Genomic DNA, 20,123 nt, shown 5'->3' with positions numbered 1-20,123 from the left:
ATGTGGTGCTACAGACGAATGTTGAAAATTAGGTGGACTAATAAGGAAAGGAACGAGGGGGTTCTGCGCAGAATCGGAGAGGATAGGAATAAGTGGAAAACAGGATGATAGGACATCTGTTAAGAAATGAGGGAATAACTTCCATGGTACTAAAGGGAGCAGTAGAGGACAAAAGTCGTAGAGGAAGACAGAGATTGTAATACATCCAGCAAATAATTGAGGATGTAGGTTACAAGTGCTGCTCCTAGATGAAGAGGTTGGCACAGGAGAGGAATTCGTTGAATACGGCATCAAACCATTCAGAAGACTGATGACACACAAAAAAGAGACGTCCCAGAGCGGAAGAACTTCATCTCTGATGATAATCAGAATTAGGGTCCAGCATTCGCTACCACGGCAACGCTCTTACTTTGTACAGCTTAATTAATGTTTCTTTCCATACATTATGCTTTAATGTACGTTGTGTAGTTCCACAGAAAGGTCTGAATCTGACCAATTTTAGCTCTAAATCTGACTTGGGAAATTTAAAATTGCACCCTAAATATTTAAACACTTTTATTCGTTCAATTATTTATGCATCTGGGGACTAGCTGAGTACCTGAAGTTTCTTGGGTATTTATTTATTCCAGTCTTCTATTAGTCCATCACGTCCTTTCCTCCCCTCTCTCTTCATTTCCCCCTCCTTCGTGTCTATCCAGCTCCTTCACCCTATCTCTCTCCACCTTCTTCACCCATACTCTCTATCCATCTACTCCTTTCTCCTTTGTCCATCTATTCCTCCTCACTCTAATTCCATCACCTCCTCCTCCCTCTCTTTTTCCATGTATTTCTCCCACTCTCCTTGTCCATCCCCTCCCCTCCCCACTCTTCCACTTCCCCCTCCCCTCTCTTTGTCCATCTCCTCCTCCCCATCTATGTCTGCCTCCTCCTTAGCCCTCTCTATCTGTCCATTCGCTCCTCCCCCTTGCCTCTCCACGTTATAACCCCACCCCAAACCTCAATACCAGGCTGGTGGTTTTTACTCCCTTATTATTTCTTTCCCGACTGCTAATATGTTTACCAAATTTGATTCAGATTGTTCCAGGGGTTTACCATGAGCTTTTTACCCTTGACTTTGCCTCGGAACGTACATGTCAAATATATTTCAGATATATTTAAAGTATTTCATACTTGTTTGTACACATCTTTCACCTATATCTCTAGCGAATTTCGTTCTGCAATTTCACTTTCATGCAGCTCACTGTTTATGACGTCGTATGCCCTGAACTATGTGCCGTAGAATGATAGATTTTTCCAAGTACTTTCAACTACACATGTGACAATTGTCCGCAAAATTTGTTGCGAATATAGTCGGTAGCAAAGAACTAATAAATTTAAACGCTGTGTATGACGGAGCAGTTTTTAACGCATGTCAGTGTTTGTGACTTCATATTTCTTGAACTGAGTTTTGAACAACTATATGATTTTGCTCGTACATTCAGTGTTATATGCGAATACTGTCTGCAAAATGTGTCGCGAATACAGTTACCAGTAAATAAGTAATAAATTAAAACTTCATGCTTCGTGCGGCAGTTTTATTGCACGAACAGTGAAAATTGGCAAGCGATAAACGTTTTCCTTTCGTCATTTTGTGAGAATTGTGAGCAAGAAAAAGTTCCGTAAGGATTTGAAATATGGGTATTCGCACGATATGGGCTACGCTGCTTTTTCACCCACGCCTTTGACACGGGAATGTGGAACCCCACACACATTTTTTTTATAATATGTATGGATATTCTCATTCAGTGTACAGCAGTAGCTTTACTCAGTTTATATGTTGAAATCTGAACCTTTTCTTCAGATTTTCCTATTGTAATTTGATCATCAGCAAACAGCATCGTTATAAAATTACAATTATCACGCCTTAAAATGGCATTTAATAAAATCAACCATTTACGAGTGACATCGTCAGTATAAAAATTGGGGAAATTGGCCGCCTTGTTTGATTTCTTCATTAATGTCTGTAGATTATGACCCATTCCTTACAACATGGATCCTTATTTTATTTTTGTATTATGACTGAATTGTCGTAACCAGATGCGCTTGAACTCCCGTTTCCTCAAGTGATTCTCAAAACATCTTCCACTTTAACTTGTCAAATCCATCTTCATAGTCGTTAAAAACGTAATAAACTGGTAAAATAAGTTCTCTTCTTTCTCGGTTACTTGTGCCACAATGAAAAGACGATGAGAACATGATCTACCTTTCCTGGACCCGTTTTGTACCTGTAAGTGTTTCCACATCTGGTGCTAATCTCTCGTTTACAATTTCAGCATGCAGTTTCTAAAAGGAATGTAGCGGATTGATTCCTCAGTAATTTGTGCACTGTGATTTATCGCCTTTCCTGTAAGTGGGGTATATCAGAGCCTCATTCCATTCGTCTGCCACGTTTCCTCTAGGTGTCTATTTCTGGTTTTCCTTCATTATCAATCGACAGTATATCGTCTCTCTCTCTGTCGTTCTCTCTTTTTGTTTATTTATTTTATGAAAAGTATCGGTTTGTTACTTTTGGTGTAGTGGATGGAAATATCTGTAAGTCGTGACGTCACTTATATTTCACACACTCGTAGTAACGTCTGAAATATACACTAACCATCATCAATGTTGCTTCGCAGGCAAATAATTCTGAAAAATGGTACTAGGTTGGGTTGTAACAATTAACTTACGTTGACAACACACACGGTTAGCTCAATAACACGCGTGGTTTGTTTAAAACCGCCTTAGTTAATGCACAATCAACAGCTATTATTGCAGAGAGAGACACTATATAATCACCTACGTAGCTGCACTATTATTCTCAATGTTAAGTAAATTATTTGTTAAACACTGACGTTTTATACTGTTAATTTTAATTCGAATAATATTTACAGCAGTGAAAACAAGATTTTTACCAGTTATCGGTTTACTCATAAGCAAGACCTATGCTCTTATTATTATTTATTAACTTTGGGTATGTTGTGTAGATTTCATAAAAAAATTCTAAAAAAAATATTTTTTTCCTCAGAGCAAAATATTTAAAGTATTTTTTCTTGTTGTCTTGTGGGTCAAGCGCCAAAATCAAATATTTCAAATAATGGCTGCCAATGCGCCATCCCGACAAAAGAATGGCTGATGGCCAGTGATAAAACTTGAAGTCTAGCGATAATTAATTATTTTTACTTAATTATATTCACATGTGGAAGGGGAGAGAGAGATATGAACTGAGATTAAAAAGACAAATACTTTTTATACGTATATTGTGAAAAATCGTATGCTTAGAACCAACCGCATACAAAAGCACTTAATAGGTTAGACGGCTCACACCAGAGTCATCATTTTATTAATCCAAGTGTTTGTCCCACAATGGTAGGTATAGAAATTGCATTATATGGTATATTCATAGTCTTCGTTATTCTTAAAATTTGTTACGCAGAAATATATTTATTATTAATGTTTTTATCTCCAGAACACGTGAAGATGGAAGGTATTCTCGTTCCAAAATAACATGTCATCGTTGCTAGCACATTTACATACATAAACATGTAAATCTGTCTTCGTTATTGACACAATTAACTTTTTGTTATCGTAACATATCCAGGAGACGGTACAATAGACATTTAAAATATTTTAGCCATACCTTAGACACCACGCTAGAGGTTGCGATAATCAATAGCGGTACAGCACTTGCAGCCTCTCTGAACTCGCTGGCGATTGCAGCGCCACTGCATGGCACAGAGACTGGCAGATCGGACCGGCCGAGTCAGCTACAGGTCGTGAGCGAAGTCAGATTTGAATACCCTTCATCTCGCTAGGTTCGCAGTCTCTAGTTCGCGCATGTATTACACACGTAATACCAGAAAATTGTTATATTGCTTTTTGTATAATCCAGTTAATGTTTGTTAATGAGTCATTTGTATTCAAGAAAAATAGTTATTATTAGTTACGTTCCTGGAGTGCAGTAGCAGGACAAAGTTACGTAAAAGTTATTTACTAAAGTATTCCAGTACTAATTATTATAGAACGTTCCAGATTCCTACAACCACCCCACTCGTGCTAGCCTCTATCATCCCACTGCAAATCCCAGGGGTACCGATCGAAAAGCATCCTGCATTTGTGTGAGGTGATAACATGTTGCATCGACCTTCACATCACTTTACAGTTATTACATTTATTTATCAAGTATCTCGTTCTTGTTTATTCAAGTACTTTATAATTTTGTATTCTTTGTTTTGTCTCCCATGAATATCATGTTCTAGTTCACTCACATACCGACCCCAACTTCTCGTTTCATTCTTCGTATTTCTTTCTCCATTAAAGGAGACTTACTTATATAATCCTTCCTCTAATACACGTTATTAGGTAAGGGAAAGATTTTTAGATACACCTTCTCGTTGTCTTTTGTTAGGTTGCTAATATGTTCATTCATAATCGTTAATCCCTTTTTAGCATATTTCCTTTTTTCGTTCCTAGTGCTACAGTGGCTACGTGCGTTATAATTTCTTTAATAGTATTGCATTCTCCATGTAGGTTGTTACTTGCTGGTTTCTCATTTTGTCTCTTTTCGTATAATAATACGACACTATATCGTTGGAGTAGATGCATCTTATAATTTCTTACCTCCGACTGAGTGTTTATGACTGGTTTCTTCCATCTTTTTAAAAATATTTTGTCACTGCAGATTAAAAAGCGATATGATGATACATCCAAGCTTCTGTAGACTCTTGTATCTTTTGTTCTTGCCAGTTTTTTTCTTTTTTGTAAGAATATAGGCTATTACTCGAGCAGCCCATGTAAATTTATAGATGTCACGATATTTAAAAAATACCTTGACAACTGTGCACATTTAATAATAATATGTAAAAGATGGCCATCCATATATTTCAAAACATCCCACATTTTTGGTCTCAGAAGAGTGCCAAAGTTTTGCTAATCTATAATGGAAGTGTGTAACTCATTTCCTACTGCTATAGATTTATCCGTTAGCTGTTGTAAAATAAAGATGTTATCCCTACAGGGTCTTTTCTGCTTGTTCACACTCTGGTCTTCCCCGAAATAGTGGCGAGCCTTCTGTCACACTTTCTCATCCATAATTTTGCCAATAAGCGGCTCATAATGCAGTTCACACTAATACATCTGTAACGTTTAGTGTCTAGAATAAGATTTTCACTCTGCAATTGAGTGTGCGCTGATATGTAACTTCCTAGCAGATGAAAACTGTGTGGCGGACCAAGACTTGAACTCGAGTTCGAATCTCGGTCCGGCACACAGTTTTAATCTTCCAGGAAGTGTCATATCAGCGCACACTTCTCTGCAGAGTGAAAGTCTCATTCTGGAAACATCCCCCAGGCTGTGGCTAAGCCATCTCTCCGTAATATCCTCTCTTCCAGGAGTGCTAGTTCTGCAAGGTTCTCAGAAGAGCTTCTGTGAAGTTTGGAAGGTAGGAGACGAGATACTGGCAGAGTTGAAGCTGTGAGGATTGGTCCTGGGGCCTTATTCTGTATCGTTCGTACCGATCGGTGCAATAGGTTAGCATCAGTAGTGACGTCACTTTTGGTTCTTTATCCGAAGTTCCTATTCAGTAAGCTTCTGAGACCTGTTACCGGTCGGTCCCTCTGCCGATTTTCGACAATTCTACCAAGAGGTTTTAGATTTTGGTATGGCCCTCTCGTTCGGTTCTGGTGGTTTATTTACATACAGAATTTGTTATTTCAAACATATTGAGCGGTTTCAGCTTCGAATTTAGTGATTGTGTTACTGAAGAACCACCAGGATGCGTCTGGGTAGAAAGTGAGTTCATAATAGACTATTTTTCTTTGTTAGAAATATGGTTTGTATTGTTGTTACTGTGAATAACTGTAACATAAAAAAACAGTTTTGGCCAATATTATCACAAAACACCTGTTATTTTAACGTAATCAAGAGTTTTAAAAAATCAGTAAATTTCAAAAGGTTGGCTCTCCTTACATATATCATATGAGTGTTAGGGAAATTACTAATGACTTCAGCTACTTTATTCCGCAGATGGTTTACTTATCGATTATCAAAACATGTTTGAAACTTTTAAGTAACAATGCAAAGGAATTTTGTGAAGCCTGATAGAGGAAACCTCCCAAAATTTCATACACTTACAGCTTACGCCCACATCATTTGGCAGTGAAGTCAGCCTGAATCTCTTGCGACTGGAATTCTGCAGAATAAAGAGCTGAAGGCATCCTCATTGTTGTAGCCAAGTCGATAAGGCATGAACTGCCGTGTCAAATGTCCTAGGTTTGCATACTAGTGGGTACGGAAATAATTTTTTCCTCTTTGTGTTTGTGACACATTCTGACACTTTGTTAATAGTGAAACTTAAGCATTTTTCTGAAATATTCATTGTTATTTACATGTAAGAGCGCGCATTCTTAGAAATGAGTATCGTCGATTTCGTGACTTCCATATGTTTAAGGAATGAAAGATGAAATTGCTGTGCATGGAACAACTGACTGACGTTCATTCGTAACTCATATTCCGAAATGTAAAATCTAAAAGAAGACATCGATGTGAATCAGAACAAAATGACATACGTGTCATTTATGACAGTTTCCAGAACACAGTCAACATTCTATCATTATCATACATTGATGGAAGCATATGGCCAGTGAAATTTGAACATTAATACGTACTCTAACCGCAATTTTCGGTATTGTGAAGAATAACGTGCCCGTGTCGCCTTCTACCTGCTTCGAGATCTGCAGCTGTGGCGCTGCAGTTGGCATGCGCAGATCTGAGGTAGATTGCTTTTGATTGGTTGGTGCGAGGAGAACTGACAACAGTGTTTCAATTAGCTATGGCCGTTCGGCATCGCTTTCGCAATGCTTACAGAATAATGTTGGGCCTCTCCTTTGAAAACAAGACCGTTCGGTGCGCCTGCGTACCGAACCGATCGGCAAAATGGCGGAAAGATACAGAATAGGGGGCCTGAGTCGTGCTTTGGTAGCTCAGTCGATTGCTGGCACGGTAGCTCAGCGTGTTTGGTCAGAGAGTTAGCTGCCCTCTGTAATACAAAACTGAGCGAATGGATCAACCAAGAGCCTGAACGGGTGTCATCGGACGTTTGCTCTGAACGAATTCAGTGAACAATGCAACAAAATCAAGAAATAAATCGGCAGAGCACTTGCCCATGGAAGGCAATGGTCCTGAGTTCGAGTCTCGGTCTGGCACACAGTTATAATCTGCCAGGAAGTTTCAGTTCGTGTCTTTTTTTCTCCCTCTAGAAAATGTAAATCACATACGATATTTCAGTCCATTGATAAAACCTGAGTATAAGGTGTCTTATTCTTTTATTGAAATTGTGTCCTCCAACTTTCAATAATTCCACAGGAATATGTGCTGGACGAGGTGACCGGGCATTCTTCGTTTCGGCTAATGCGCTGTTCACTTCTATCGTAATGTTCATATTTCGAAGCGTTTCTACAGTATTACATTCCTCCCCTTTTATACACTGGAGTATGTCTTCAGCTATTGGATTATTAGATCAGCATAATGCTTTTCCCATTCCCTTAAAAGAAATAAGTTGTTCACTGCTTTGTTTACTGATGTTTTCTTCTTTTCAGTAAGTGTCCTTCAGACTTCTATCTTTTGTATCCGTCTGCTAAATTTCACTGTGAATGCATTCCTGTTTCCACATCTTGTTCTTTTTTCATTTAATTCTGTTTCTTAACTCCTGGTTCATTGTCTGGTAATTTTCTTTATCTTGTGATTTATTTGATAATCATTTTTTGTATAAATTCTTTTCTTCCCACATCAAGTTCTCAAGGCTATCCGACACCCATAGACGATTCTGTTTGTCTACACTCGTACTCTCTGTCCGCAATACCTCTAGGGCAATTTTGCTAATTACTTATTTAACATTCCCATTTTCCCTTTCAACATTGTCATATTCTGACATCATTTTTAGTTCACATTCCGATTTTCGTAGAAATAAATCCTTTATGCTGTACTGCTTCAGGAGAAAGAGTTTGTACCGCATCTGCTCGTGTTTCTCTTCAATCTTCTGGCTAGTCAGTTGTCCATTTCTTGTATTTTCTCCTAATTGGATACGTCGCCTTTGAAAAACGAAGTGGTCATTAGATCAACAGTTGGTTCCCCACAAGGCTGTACAGTCTTGAAATACCCTTTTTTTATTTTTGCTTATTAATGATGTAATCAATCAATGATTTATCCTGTAATGTATATCTTTAAATATATTCCTGTAAATAGAGTGTGACGAGATAAACTCTTTTGGCTGCAAAAAAAATTATTTGTAGACCAATCTGAAGATGCCCTAAACAAGCCGATATGCAGAATTGGAAAAATAGAAAATAATAGACTGTTTTTTCAGCCACGACTGTTTATCTCTTCCAAACATTTATCACTGTTTGCTGTATCATCCCATCACGAATTGGAAAAAGTGATAGTGTGTTCAGAATTCTCAAGTTATACTTTTTAGAGGCTTCTGCAAAATTTTCTCCGGAACTATTAAGATATTTTATTCATGTTTCTTCCATATTTTTCTTATAAGTGCCCCCCTCCTAATCTAAAGGAACTTCTTGATTTATACGTAAACTATATTGCGATTTATTTCTGGTCATGTACCGTGCACTCTAGAATCCGTAACACAACAAAATGAAGCTTTTCTGTGAGATAAAGCTGGACCAAGCAGCTATTAAACTAGCAGTCATAGTGTTCCGGAAGAAACATGAACGCTATACAGGTGGAATGATGACGTAATGTTGGGTTATCATTCACAGTCATGACTTCTTGTACTCTCGTAAATATCCTTTACTTCAGTAAGATTTTGTGTATCATATTCACATCGTTTCCAATTCCTGGCACTACTTTCCTAGGAAAAAAAAGCTGGCTTGGGTGGATGAGAGATGTCTACGTTTTCCCAATTGGTCACGTGCAACTTTGGTCACTTGAAACTGGCACATCAGTTCTTCCCCTAGTAATTACTATTATGCTATTAAACCTAATGGGTACTCCGTCTGAAACAGATGGAATATCTTGTTAATTAGATATAGGAATATGTCAGAACGACTATACCTCTGGATTAACTGTACTCAGTAGGGCCGCATTTATAAAAGTACTCATTTGCTAATATGAGCCTAAAATATTTATGATTGTCTCGTGTTGATCTGATCATTTTTGATAATTTTAGGAAAGTCGCTATTCCTAATAAAGAGGACTTATATTCGTAACGTATTACCTCAGCACGTTAAAAACGTACACGACATGTTACTGAAAAGTACCTTCTTTATCTAACTTATTATTGGATGTTGCTGTGAAATTACGCAGCGAATACTCAATGGAGTATATGACGTATAAGTCATGAACGATATGCATTACCAGATGTTCTTCCTATATGTGCAGTTATGACTGTTAATAAGCATGGTATTGTTTCGCTGAAAAAGAAATGGAGATCGGTAAAATATATATCATGAAACATGGTATAATTTCTCTTTATTTTTGTTTTATTTATTGATTTATTTTGCATAAAAAGTAATACAGATACTTCAATTAAAACATTATAAATTATTTTAATACAAAACAGTTGACTTTTACGAATGTATAAAAAGTTCACAATACAGACATGAAAAAAATTGGAAGCGATTTTGACAGGAATTTGATGTAATCCATTTTAGATGTATGGCGGTATAACTTTTATTCTATCTACATGTTGTGTTTTCTGCCACGTGCGTTTAAAACTAATCAAACCTTGAAAAGATTTATTCGTTTACTTAAATTCGGGTGTTTGCCAAATCAGTTTTAGAAGTTTCACTTTTATTTTGAGAAAACAATGAAATAGGAAATCAACACTGAGATTCTATTCCACGTTTCAAGATGGCCAGAGTGCCAGGAGTCGTTTTATTTCCTACGAATGACACAAAGAATTTTAAATGATTTCCATCAATTGGTCATTATTTCAAAATACAAATTAAATGTTCTGCTTGTCTCAAAGAAGCGAGAAACTTAAATGGATGCAGGTATAAGAGATAAATATTAGTGAATACCGAGTTTTATTCTCATTCAGATTCCAAGTAACAAATTCCCCTTTGAGGGGTCTTTTTTTGGAGGATAAGATGAAAGAAAGAGTATCGGACGAAAAGGAATACAATTTTTAGGTTAGAACGATATTTGTCATCCTAAATAAGCAGTGCTATTTTTGCTAAGAAGAAAATGTGGCAAGAGTAGCTGATCAGAATAGCTAGATCCGAATAAATTATTGCTTCCTCGTATTGTTACAGAAATATCGTACACTAACAGTAGAATATGCATTATGACAAAATATGTCTCAAAGATATGCTTATGCTAGATACAAACTCTGTTGGTTAAAAACTGGGTGATCCAGCTCTCATCGCTTTCTTGGGACATGGAATATGAACAGCCGATAGGAACAACGTAAACCTCAATTAGCTGTCTTCCATTCCTCTAGCGTTAAGACAGGTTTCCGTGAGTGCAATAGTTAAACCGGTTGTATCAATATGCAGGAAATCGATTATCGTTTACTTTATACCCGCAAACGCGCTTTGAATATGGAAAAGCTCTGTCGCAACCTCAACATTGTATTCCAGTCCTAAAATATGTCGTTATGTTTTATTAGCCTCTAGTATCCCGTCGGCAATGCAGTCGTGAGATATATTTGATAATCACGCAATAGAATTTCTATTCTGTTATGTTGTACGCAACACTACGACAGGAACACGGTCAGGTATCATACTACGAGCTATGCTAAAAGGACGAGAGACGTAGGTGAATTGGTAATGTCTTCTACGTCAATCACATACTCGTAAGTTCACAACTAAAAGCTGAAAATCTAGACATTAAGTTTCTCCACAGAGCAGTTCGTCTCTCCACTTTCTGTGGCCCAGGACCACTATCTTAATTATAGAAAAATTACACTTTCATTTTAAACAGACCTCGGGAAATTATAAATAATATATTTGCAAAAATAAATTAAATATAGTACATTTGTACAACTTTGGCCGATTCCATTTCTTTTCAGCACTTTTCAGCATCCTAAATAAATCAATAAATGTCCATGGCAGGAGCGTTTTAGACACCCTGTTCTTCTGCAACTTCCTTACAAGCGAATCGTACCGTGATAGCACTGGAAAAGAAAACGAAGTCATGAAATACACGGCCAATGCAAGATCGGATAGATACACTACATTACATGTGGAGCAAGACAATGGCTTTATTCTATTACACACTGCAACAGATACACATACAAGCATTAGGCGTTCGTATTTCTGCTGTGGCACATTGCCCCAGAAAAGAATTAAAAATAGCTGCGATTCTCCCGTTCTGAACAAGGTTTTCGGGAAGCTTGTCTTGTTGTACGGTACACGGCGCAACTATAAGTCCGAGTTTTACAACAAGACGAGTTCTCATATAACTGGATTTGTAAGAGGGGGAGGGAGAGAGAGAGAGAGAGAGAGAGAGAGAGAGAGAGAGAGAGAGAGAGAGAGAGAGAGAGAGAGAGAGTGTAAGAGGTCCATGATTAAGGAATTTGTTGCTAGCGCATTCGAGCAGATGTAATTTCGATGGATTGCTCACGCGCTGTCTGCGATATGTAAGCTCTAAGAGTATCTCAGACCAGAGAGCAGTGTTGTATGCAATAAGAGAAGTGTCGGTAACAGTAGTAGTAAGTAGTTGCTAGCAGTCGTGTGTATGAAGTTGGCTGGGCCGGTCGTGTGGGGCGATGGCGGAGCCTGAGCGTTGTAGTATGAGGTAAAAGCAGCCTCGCGCATATGTAGTATTGTTATATCAAGTCTCATGTAAATTTCTTTAAAAAGAAATCTCTTAGTAATAATGTTTCTTATAAAAATTAAATTTTGACAATCATTCAACTCAATTTAAGGATTTTACTAATTTCTCCAATCCATGGTCATCTTGATTATTGTAAAGACAAATCAGTTGTTTCTTTTTATACATGACAAATCTATTGGCCAGCATTGCACTGGGCTGTGCCAGAAAAATTTATTATAAGAGCAGATATATATGCGTTATCCGGCGACCTTATTGAGGAAAGATTTTTAATTTATTCAGTATGATCTTTCAGGGTCATGACGCAGCACTGCTGACGTCCAAATTTACCCATTTAGATTCACAGTCAGTTATTTATTGAAAGGTTATAGGTAAGCCACAATTTTATTGAGAGATTCGTCACATTGTATTATTGGTAGGTTACGCTAGAATAATAATTATAAATAATTATATTTTTAATGTTGGGAGATAACATTTTCTCTGTGGGGAGGTTACAAGAGAGAGAGAGAAGGGAGGGGGGAGAAGAAGAAAAAGAAGATGTGTATCGTACGGTCCAAGAAATTCCTTCCGTTGTAGTTTATAATAAATTTGTCAAGGAGATGCGAATTCAGGAGCATAAAAATTTTACTCTAATCCTATGCTGTTGCGGCTTACCTCTTCAGCGACTCTTCGCAGTTGTTCTGCCATGGACGGGCCGGTTTGCTGCACCATCTTGTAGAAGTATCCATCCTTATTTTGCAACAGCAGGTGAGGATGGTCAAATTCCTGTGTGCATAAAGTAATATGATACTTCCCTAATCAGAGCTTCCACTAAATTGCCTTCAACTGCGTGAAAGGCAACATTTAAAAGGAATTAGCTGTGAGGACAACGTAAATACTCTGACAGATATGAAAACACGGGAGTAGTCTCACGACAGAATTCGAGTCGTAGTACCTGGATACATGTGTTGAGCCACCGACAGTTCATACTCTGTTGATTTAGCAACAATAACTGTCCATTTGTGTTGATGACTTTTTCAATAGAACAGTGAACACGAATTAACTAAAAATAAATTAATGAAGAACCATATGTGCAATACCATAAACCCAGCTGCTGGTGTGTTTTGGAACATTCTGGTGGGTTTATACGGGGTGTCACGTGCTATGGGTCGACGGTCACATTTTCTCTAGTGTTTCGGCGGATATTTGCGATTTCTTCTTTGCAGTGTGTGGCTGGAATCAGCCCACGCGAGTACTGCTCGTAAAGTCTGTCATACGACGCCCAGTGTTGACAGAAAGAATCTGTTTACTTCCCGTTACGAGCAGAATGATTTTTAAGGTCGAATTTTACGAGCCCGTTTGATTGCGCGGTTCCAAATTAGACTAGTATGACATTCATTTTATCGACATATATTAACAGGGACAGTGAAACACGAAGAATAGACAACACTCTAGCAGTGACAGCACCGCTCAGTAATTGCTGGTTTATCTTCGTGTTTTACTGTCCTTGTTAATACATACCGATGAAACAAATCTCGCTCTAAACTAATCTTGAACCGCTCAATCGAGCTGAAACGTTAAATTTCGCTTTAGAAAATAATAATGTTGCTCGTAACGGCAAACAAACCTACTCTTTCTGTCGGTGCTGAACGTCACGTGTAAGACTTGATGAGCAGTATTTGTTTGGGCGGACTCCAACTACACATTGCAAAAAATGAAATTGCAAATATCTGTCAAACAGCAGAAAAAATGCGATTGACGACTCTGTATAAGAAATGACTAAAAACTGTCAGTGGCTGCTGTGAGTAACAATCTCACCACACCGATGTGCATTTTATTTTGTGTTCCGTGGTAATTAACAGCTACGTTTCAATGGTGCTGTGAGATGATGCAGTGGTAGAATTTACGACAAGTAAGTTGGCTTCATCAAATATCTATTACAAACCGATGCTATCTATTGGTGGACGGTAGTTACTAGGAAGAATCAATCCCTAAACGAGACTGTTTCAGTTACAGAGAATAAACACAGCAGCAAATTCTTCATATCACCAATATGAGGGAAAATTCTTGAGGTAAATTTAGATACCAGTTGCTCCTTATTAAGAAATGTCTCAGATACGAAACTTCCTAGCAGATTAAAACTGTGTTCTGGACCAAAACTCGAACTCGGGACCTTCGCTTTTTGCGGGCAAGTGCTCAACCGACTGTGCTCCCCAAACACGACTAACGACCCGTCCTCACAGCTTCACTTCCGGCAGTACCTCGTCTCCTACCTTCTAAACTTCACAGAAGCTCTCCTGGGAAACTTGCACGACTATGACACCTGAAAGAAAGGGTATTCCAGAGACACGGCTTAGCTACAGCCTGGGGTATGCTTCCGCGGTGTGTGTGCTGATATGAAGCTTCCTGGTAGATTAAAACTGTGGTCCAGATCAAGACTCGATCTTGGGACTTTTGCCATGGCTAAGCCATGTCTCCACAGTATCTTTTCTTCAAGGAGTGAATAGTCTTACAACTTTCGCAGGAGAGCTTCCGTGAAGTTAGGATTATAGGAGAATGGTACTGCCGCAACTACAGCCGTGACAAGGCATCGGTAGTCGCTGTTTAGCTTAGTTGGTAGAGCATTTGCATCTGAAAGGCAAACGTCCCCAGTTCGAGTCACTGTCGCACCACTACTAAGAGGGGGTAGTCTGATGGGTAAAGACGGTACAGGAAGTCCCACATCAGAGCACCTTCCGGCGCAGAAAGAAAATCTTCTTGAAGATCTCAATTAGTTCTGAAGCTTCGAAAATGTGTACAGAGAATATTCGTTATGACACACCTGAGTGTTTGCTTATTAACTCTGTAGAAGAACAAGATACCTCCATTGCAAATTTCTGAATTTCACACAAGCTTAGCATCGTAAAAAAATAAAACTTACTGCTTTTAACTTAAGATTTCGAACAGCACACTGGAGTTCACTACTAGTGAGTATGAACATTCACCGCCTCCCCCTTTTGTGCCAGCGGTACGATGTTTTCCCTTGTCGATTCCATTGTAGATAAATTCGACCACCACACGGATTAGAAAACACCACAATTATCCGCCTCAATAGTCGAGTCAATCACACTCCACCGATCTCCATCTAGAGCAGAGGTTACCAAACTTAGCCTCTGACGTAACACTTTGAGAATCCTCGTATTTTGATGGACGACCTTGTTTATTTTGAAGATGAAATTTTTAAAAATGAGGAAAACTTGTTTTATTCAGTGATTACTGCAATTTTAAATTATAACTACTAACACAGAAATCTTAATAACATTTTAAAAAGCAATTAGTATCGTCAAACTGCCGAAAAAAGCGCAATGTTATTAATTGTTTTCGCGGAGCATTTATTCACTTTCCGCGTAACACCAGTGTTCTGTGGGACACAGTTCCGAAATGCTGAGCTAGAGGTATGTAGTTTGAATCCTGGTGTAGAGAAGAAATTTAAAAGTTCATCAACGGTACATGACCAGCAATGTATAGAAAGTTAGTAGCTTAGAATGTGTACCAACGTTCGCGGTAAAGAGTAAAACTGTCCTTAGAAAGGAGCAAACTATGTGGCAACACTGAGTTTCATCCTTTAACTTCTATCATTAGCATCATCATCGAAAACAGTAACAACACAAACAAGACACTACACTATAAAACGTACTCATCAATCATCTCCACGAAACAGTTACACTCCTTTCGGTCAAATGGCGTCAACAAATTAAGCTTGAACCAGGGCATGAGCCACACAGATATGTATACTACACACATCAAACAAAATTTGCATTACCCCGGTTCCCAGAACTCTTCGAGATAGACGTTGACTGTGGATGTTGTTTCACAGACGCAGTCCCTTTGACTGTTCAGAGATGTCACTAAACCCGCCCAAAGATGTAAACAACCATGCGTGAGCAGAGCCTATTAGACGGAGGGGGTCCGACAGCCGATCAGTTCCAGTCATTCCACCAGGAAGAAGGTACACGGTTCGTGTTGTCTGTAGTTCAACCATGCCTAGACGATCAATACCGCAGTTCGATCGAGTCCACATTGTTACTTTGTGCCAGGAACGTCTCTCAACAAGGGAAGTGTCCAGGCGTCTCCAGTGAAACAAAGCGATCTTGTTCGGATATGGAGTAGATACAGAGAGATAGAAACTGTTGATGACATTCCTCGCTCAGGCCGCCCAAGGGTTACTACTGCAGTGGATGACCGCTACCTACGGATTATGACTCGGGGGACAGCAACGCCACCATGTTGAATAATGCTTTTCGTGCAGCCAGTGGACGTCGTGTTACGACTCTCCCCGTGCGCAAAAGGCTGCATGATGTGCAACTTCACTCCGGACGTCCATGTCGAGATCCATCTTTGCAACCACGACACCATGCAGCGCGGTACAGATGGGCCCAATAACATGTTGAATGGACCGCTCAGGATTGGCATCACGTTCTCTTCGCCGATGAATGTCGCATATGCCTTCAACTAGGCAATCGTCGGAGACGTGTTTGGAGGCAACTGGTCAGGCTAAACGCCTTCGACACTGTCCAGCGATTGCAGCAAGGTGGAGTTTCCCTACTGTTTTGGGGTGGCACTACGTGGGGCCGACGTACGGAAGGCGCTGTAACGGCTGTGCGATACGTGAATGCCATCCTCCGACCGATAATGAAAAGGGCTGTTTATGGACGACGTGACCCACCAACCACTCTGAGAAATCTACGCCGAATCGCCGTTGAGGAGTGGGACAATCTGGATCAACAGTGCACTGATAAACTTGTGGATAGTATGACATGACGAATATCAGCATGCATCAATGCAAGAGGACGTGCTACTGGGTATTAGAGGTAGCGGTTGTACAACAATCTGGACCACCACCTCTGAACGTCTCGCTGTGTGGTGGTACAACATGCAATATGTGGGTTTTCTTGAGCAATAAGAAGGGCGGAAATGATGTTTATGTTGATCCCTGTTCTAATTCTCTGTACAGATTCCTGAACTCTCGGAACCGAGGTGATGCAAAACTTTTTTTGATGTGTGTATATTTAATGTACCGGTATAGACTGAAGTAGAGATCTTCGTCCCAAGAGCTAAAATTTTCTGATACAATTTATGTTTCTAGTAAATTACAGTTAAAGTTATTAACTGAAAGAAAAAATGGTTCAAATGGCTCTGAGCACTATGGGACTTCACTTCTGATGTCTTCAGTCCCCTAGAACTCAGAACTACTTAAACCTAACTAACCTAAGGACATCACACACATCCATGCCCTAGGCAGGATTCGAATCTTCGACCGTAGCAGCAGCGCGCATAGCATAGCGGTCGCGCGATTCCAGACTGTAGCGCCTAGAACCGCTCGGCCACCCCGGCCGGCTTATTAACATTCTTCACAGTGAAGAATGGCAAGGAAACATATACGGGTTGGACAAAAATATGGAAACCCCGCGAGAATTGCATGTTTGAACATAAATACAGATATTAGCGAAGTTTGCAGGTTGTACTGTTATATTTGACCACGAACAGTACCTGTGCAATGTGCTCAATACGTTGAAGGTGTCAGTGGTAGTCAGTATAGTGTTCTGTGTGGTTGTGAGTGCAGAAGGTCGGAGCCGAGTGAATTCGAACGTCGGGAAATTGTAAGTGCTCATACGGTGGGTGCTTCCGTAATCAAGGTAGCCTAAGTGTTTGGTGTTTCAAGAGGAACCGTATTGATGGTTTATACCGCATCCGAGGAAAGCAGAAGAACATCATCAGGTAAGTGACAGCACAAACGAAAGTGTATGCTGAGCGAGTGTGACAGACGGTCATTGAAGAGTACTGTGACGAAAAATAAGGGAACGACATCTGCAAAAGTCACTGCAGAGCTGAATGTCGCACTCGCGAACCCAACACGAACGGAGCTCCGTAAGTACGAAATTACAGGGAAAGTTGGATTTCCAAAACGTGTCATCACTAGTGTAGATGCCCGCAGCACGAAAACTTGGCACCAGTCCTATCAAACACGGACTATGGAGCAATGGAAGAAAGTCATTTGGTCGGATGACTCTTGTTTCACACTGTTTCCATTATCTAGCTGAATTTATGTCCAAAGAGCGATACATGGCAGGGGTCTGACGATGATTGGGGCAACAGTATTGAAGTGTTCCATGTGCGCCAAGGTTATTCTGCGAGATCCAACTACAGCCAACGATTATGTGACCATTTTCGCTGATGTTGTCCATCCCACGGCACAGTATTTGTTGCCCGATCGTAATGCTGTGTTCCAAGATGACGGGGCCGCTGTTCACACAGCTCACATCGCCCAGGATTGGTTTTGTGAGCACGAGCACGTATCGTCGCATCTTCCTTGACTTCCACAGTTACCAAATCTCAATATTAATGAGCCTTTGTGGTCTGCTTGGGAGAGAATGGTGCGTGTTGCTATCTACCTCCATCGTCGTTAACTGAACTTGCCACTGTTTTATAGGAACAATGCTATAAAATTCATTTCAAAATCGTACAGGGCCCGTATTTATCCAGTCCGAGACAACTGGTAGTTATTTTCATTTCCAACGGCTCTCCTACACAATATCGGTCATGGTAATGTATCGTGTTTTTGGTGTTTCCCTATTTTTGTCCACTTCTTGCATATCTCTAACATAAAACGTGTTTGAGAAAAACACTTGTACATACCACCATGCGACCAGCATCCATTACGAGCACCTTGTCGGAATCCATTATGGTATTGAGACGATGTGCCACAGTCAGTACCGTACAGTGTGCAAACTTGAGGCGAATGGTCTTCTGAATCAGCGAATCAGTGCTGAAAAATGAATTGTTTGTTTAGTAGCAGCACAAGTGAAACTCCACACCAATAATTAAGTAAATAAATATCCAAAAACATGTTACATCTACATATACGTGATTACACTGCTGTTCACAGTTAAGTGCCTGCGGAGGGTTTATCGAACCATCTGTCAGTTATTTCTCTATCTTTCCACTTTCTAAGAGCACGCGGGGAAAATAAGCACTTAAATCCTTCCGTGGAAGCTCTTTTTTTTTATTATGATGATCATTTCTATCTATGTAGGTGGGTGGCAACAAAATATTTTCACACTCTGAGGAGAAATTTGGTGATTGAAATTTCATGAGAACGTCCTGCCGCAGCGGGAAATGCTTTTCTTTTAATGACTGTCACCCCAATTCGTGTGTGCAGTAGACTCAAAAAGAACCTTAAGAAATGTCTGAAGATGGCCTTGTAAGCTGGAAACCGGTTAGCAATAAAATTAATATTGTAGAACAAAAGCAAACTGGTGCTTTTCATTTATTAGAACCTTAAGGCTTTGCTTTTTTTGTTTAATCGAACCCTGTAATATATCAACGTAACATACTAAGTTCAACTGTATCACTATATTACTCCAAACTCCATAAGATATACAAATCATCACTAGATGCGTTATGCGTTGGTGATCATGACTGACTAAAGATCATGAACAATACATAAAAGATTAGTGATACCTATTAGAAACTTCTAACACGTTTAGCGGGCCCTGTATGACTAACAGTTTTAACAGAATCACATGGATAAGAAAATGCCGTTTGCCTGACACAAGTACAACAAAATTAGACCATGTGTTTAAATTATCGGGTTTTTCAGAATCTTTGCACGGTTACTGCAGTTAGAATTACTAAAAGCAGAGCTTCAACTGAGTGAGTTAAGGAATGGAAAGTTACATGTATCATATAGTCCCAGCAAAGTCTAATGGTGTTAAATTCTACGCCAGAGGAAATCAAGCAGTTAGACCTTTTTTGCACATCCACATAACAAAGCTTTCGTCTGCATATTGCCTGACACCACGCACTAAGTACAGGACAGACAATTACCATTAGCAAAGAGAGACGGTTGAGATCACTCTTTAAAGCCAGTTAAAGTAATAAATTTGATTTTTCTTTAATCGTCGATCTCGCGAGGACGTGCGTTGCAAGTCTCGCGAAATGACCACAAAGAAAACAATCAAAGAACTTATTCACAGAATGGGTAAATTTAGTGAAGGGGGAGGGGGGGTGTAAATGGGAGAGGAGTAGATGCTGGGGTACCCGCCACACTGCAATATGATATGCGGAGTAGAGATGTACTTGTTCATTTGGCTCTACTGCTAGTCCCGGAAGTCTGTAATAAGATTCTAGACCTATCTAGCTAGAACGTGGAACAAAAACGTTAGCCCCCCCTCCACAGAAAACATCGCACAAACACTGTATAACATCACCTACAGCGTTTAAAACGGCCTCAGTTTGGCGATAAAGGGTGTTTATCTATGCCATAGCCATCTGAAGCCACCCACTGATGTTTAGATCCC

The 20,123-nt window shown here is 39.6% G+C and overlaps 1 protein-coding gene across 3 annotated transcripts in view; it reads right to left on the bottom strand.

The window, feature by feature from the left end:
• Positions 1–9,481: 9,481 nt before the first annotated feature.
• Positions 9,482–20,123, bottom strand: part of LOC126334772 (ATP-binding cassette sub-family C member 4-like) — a 548,862-nt gene continuing 538,220 nt past the window's right edge. For all 3 annotated transcript variants that reach the window (XM_049997356.1, XM_049997361.1, XM_049997359.1), the window contains exons 23-25: positions 18,460–18,589; positions 12,460–12,570; positions 9,482–11,146 (exon numbers count right to left, since the gene is read on the bottom strand). In XM_049997356.1, the coding sequence (XP_049853313.1) occupies positions 11,120–11,146; positions 12,460–12,570; positions 18,460–18,589 (268 nt within the window). In that variant the 3' untranslated portion in view covers positions 9,482–11,119. The remainder of the gene's footprint in view (positions 11,147–12,459; positions 12,571–18,459; positions 18,590–20,123) is intronic.

Source organism: Schistocerca gregaria, chromosome 2 (genome assembly GCF_023897955.1).
Source record: "Schistocerca gregaria isolate iqSchGreg1 chromosome 2, iqSchGreg1.2, whole genome shotgun sequence".
Taxonomy (NCBI): domain Eukaryota; kingdom Metazoa; phylum Arthropoda; class Insecta; order Orthoptera; family Acrididae; genus Schistocerca; species Schistocerca gregaria.
The sequence above is the reverse complement of the archived record's forward strand: the minus strand, read 5'-3'. Positions and strand labels throughout refer to the sequence as shown.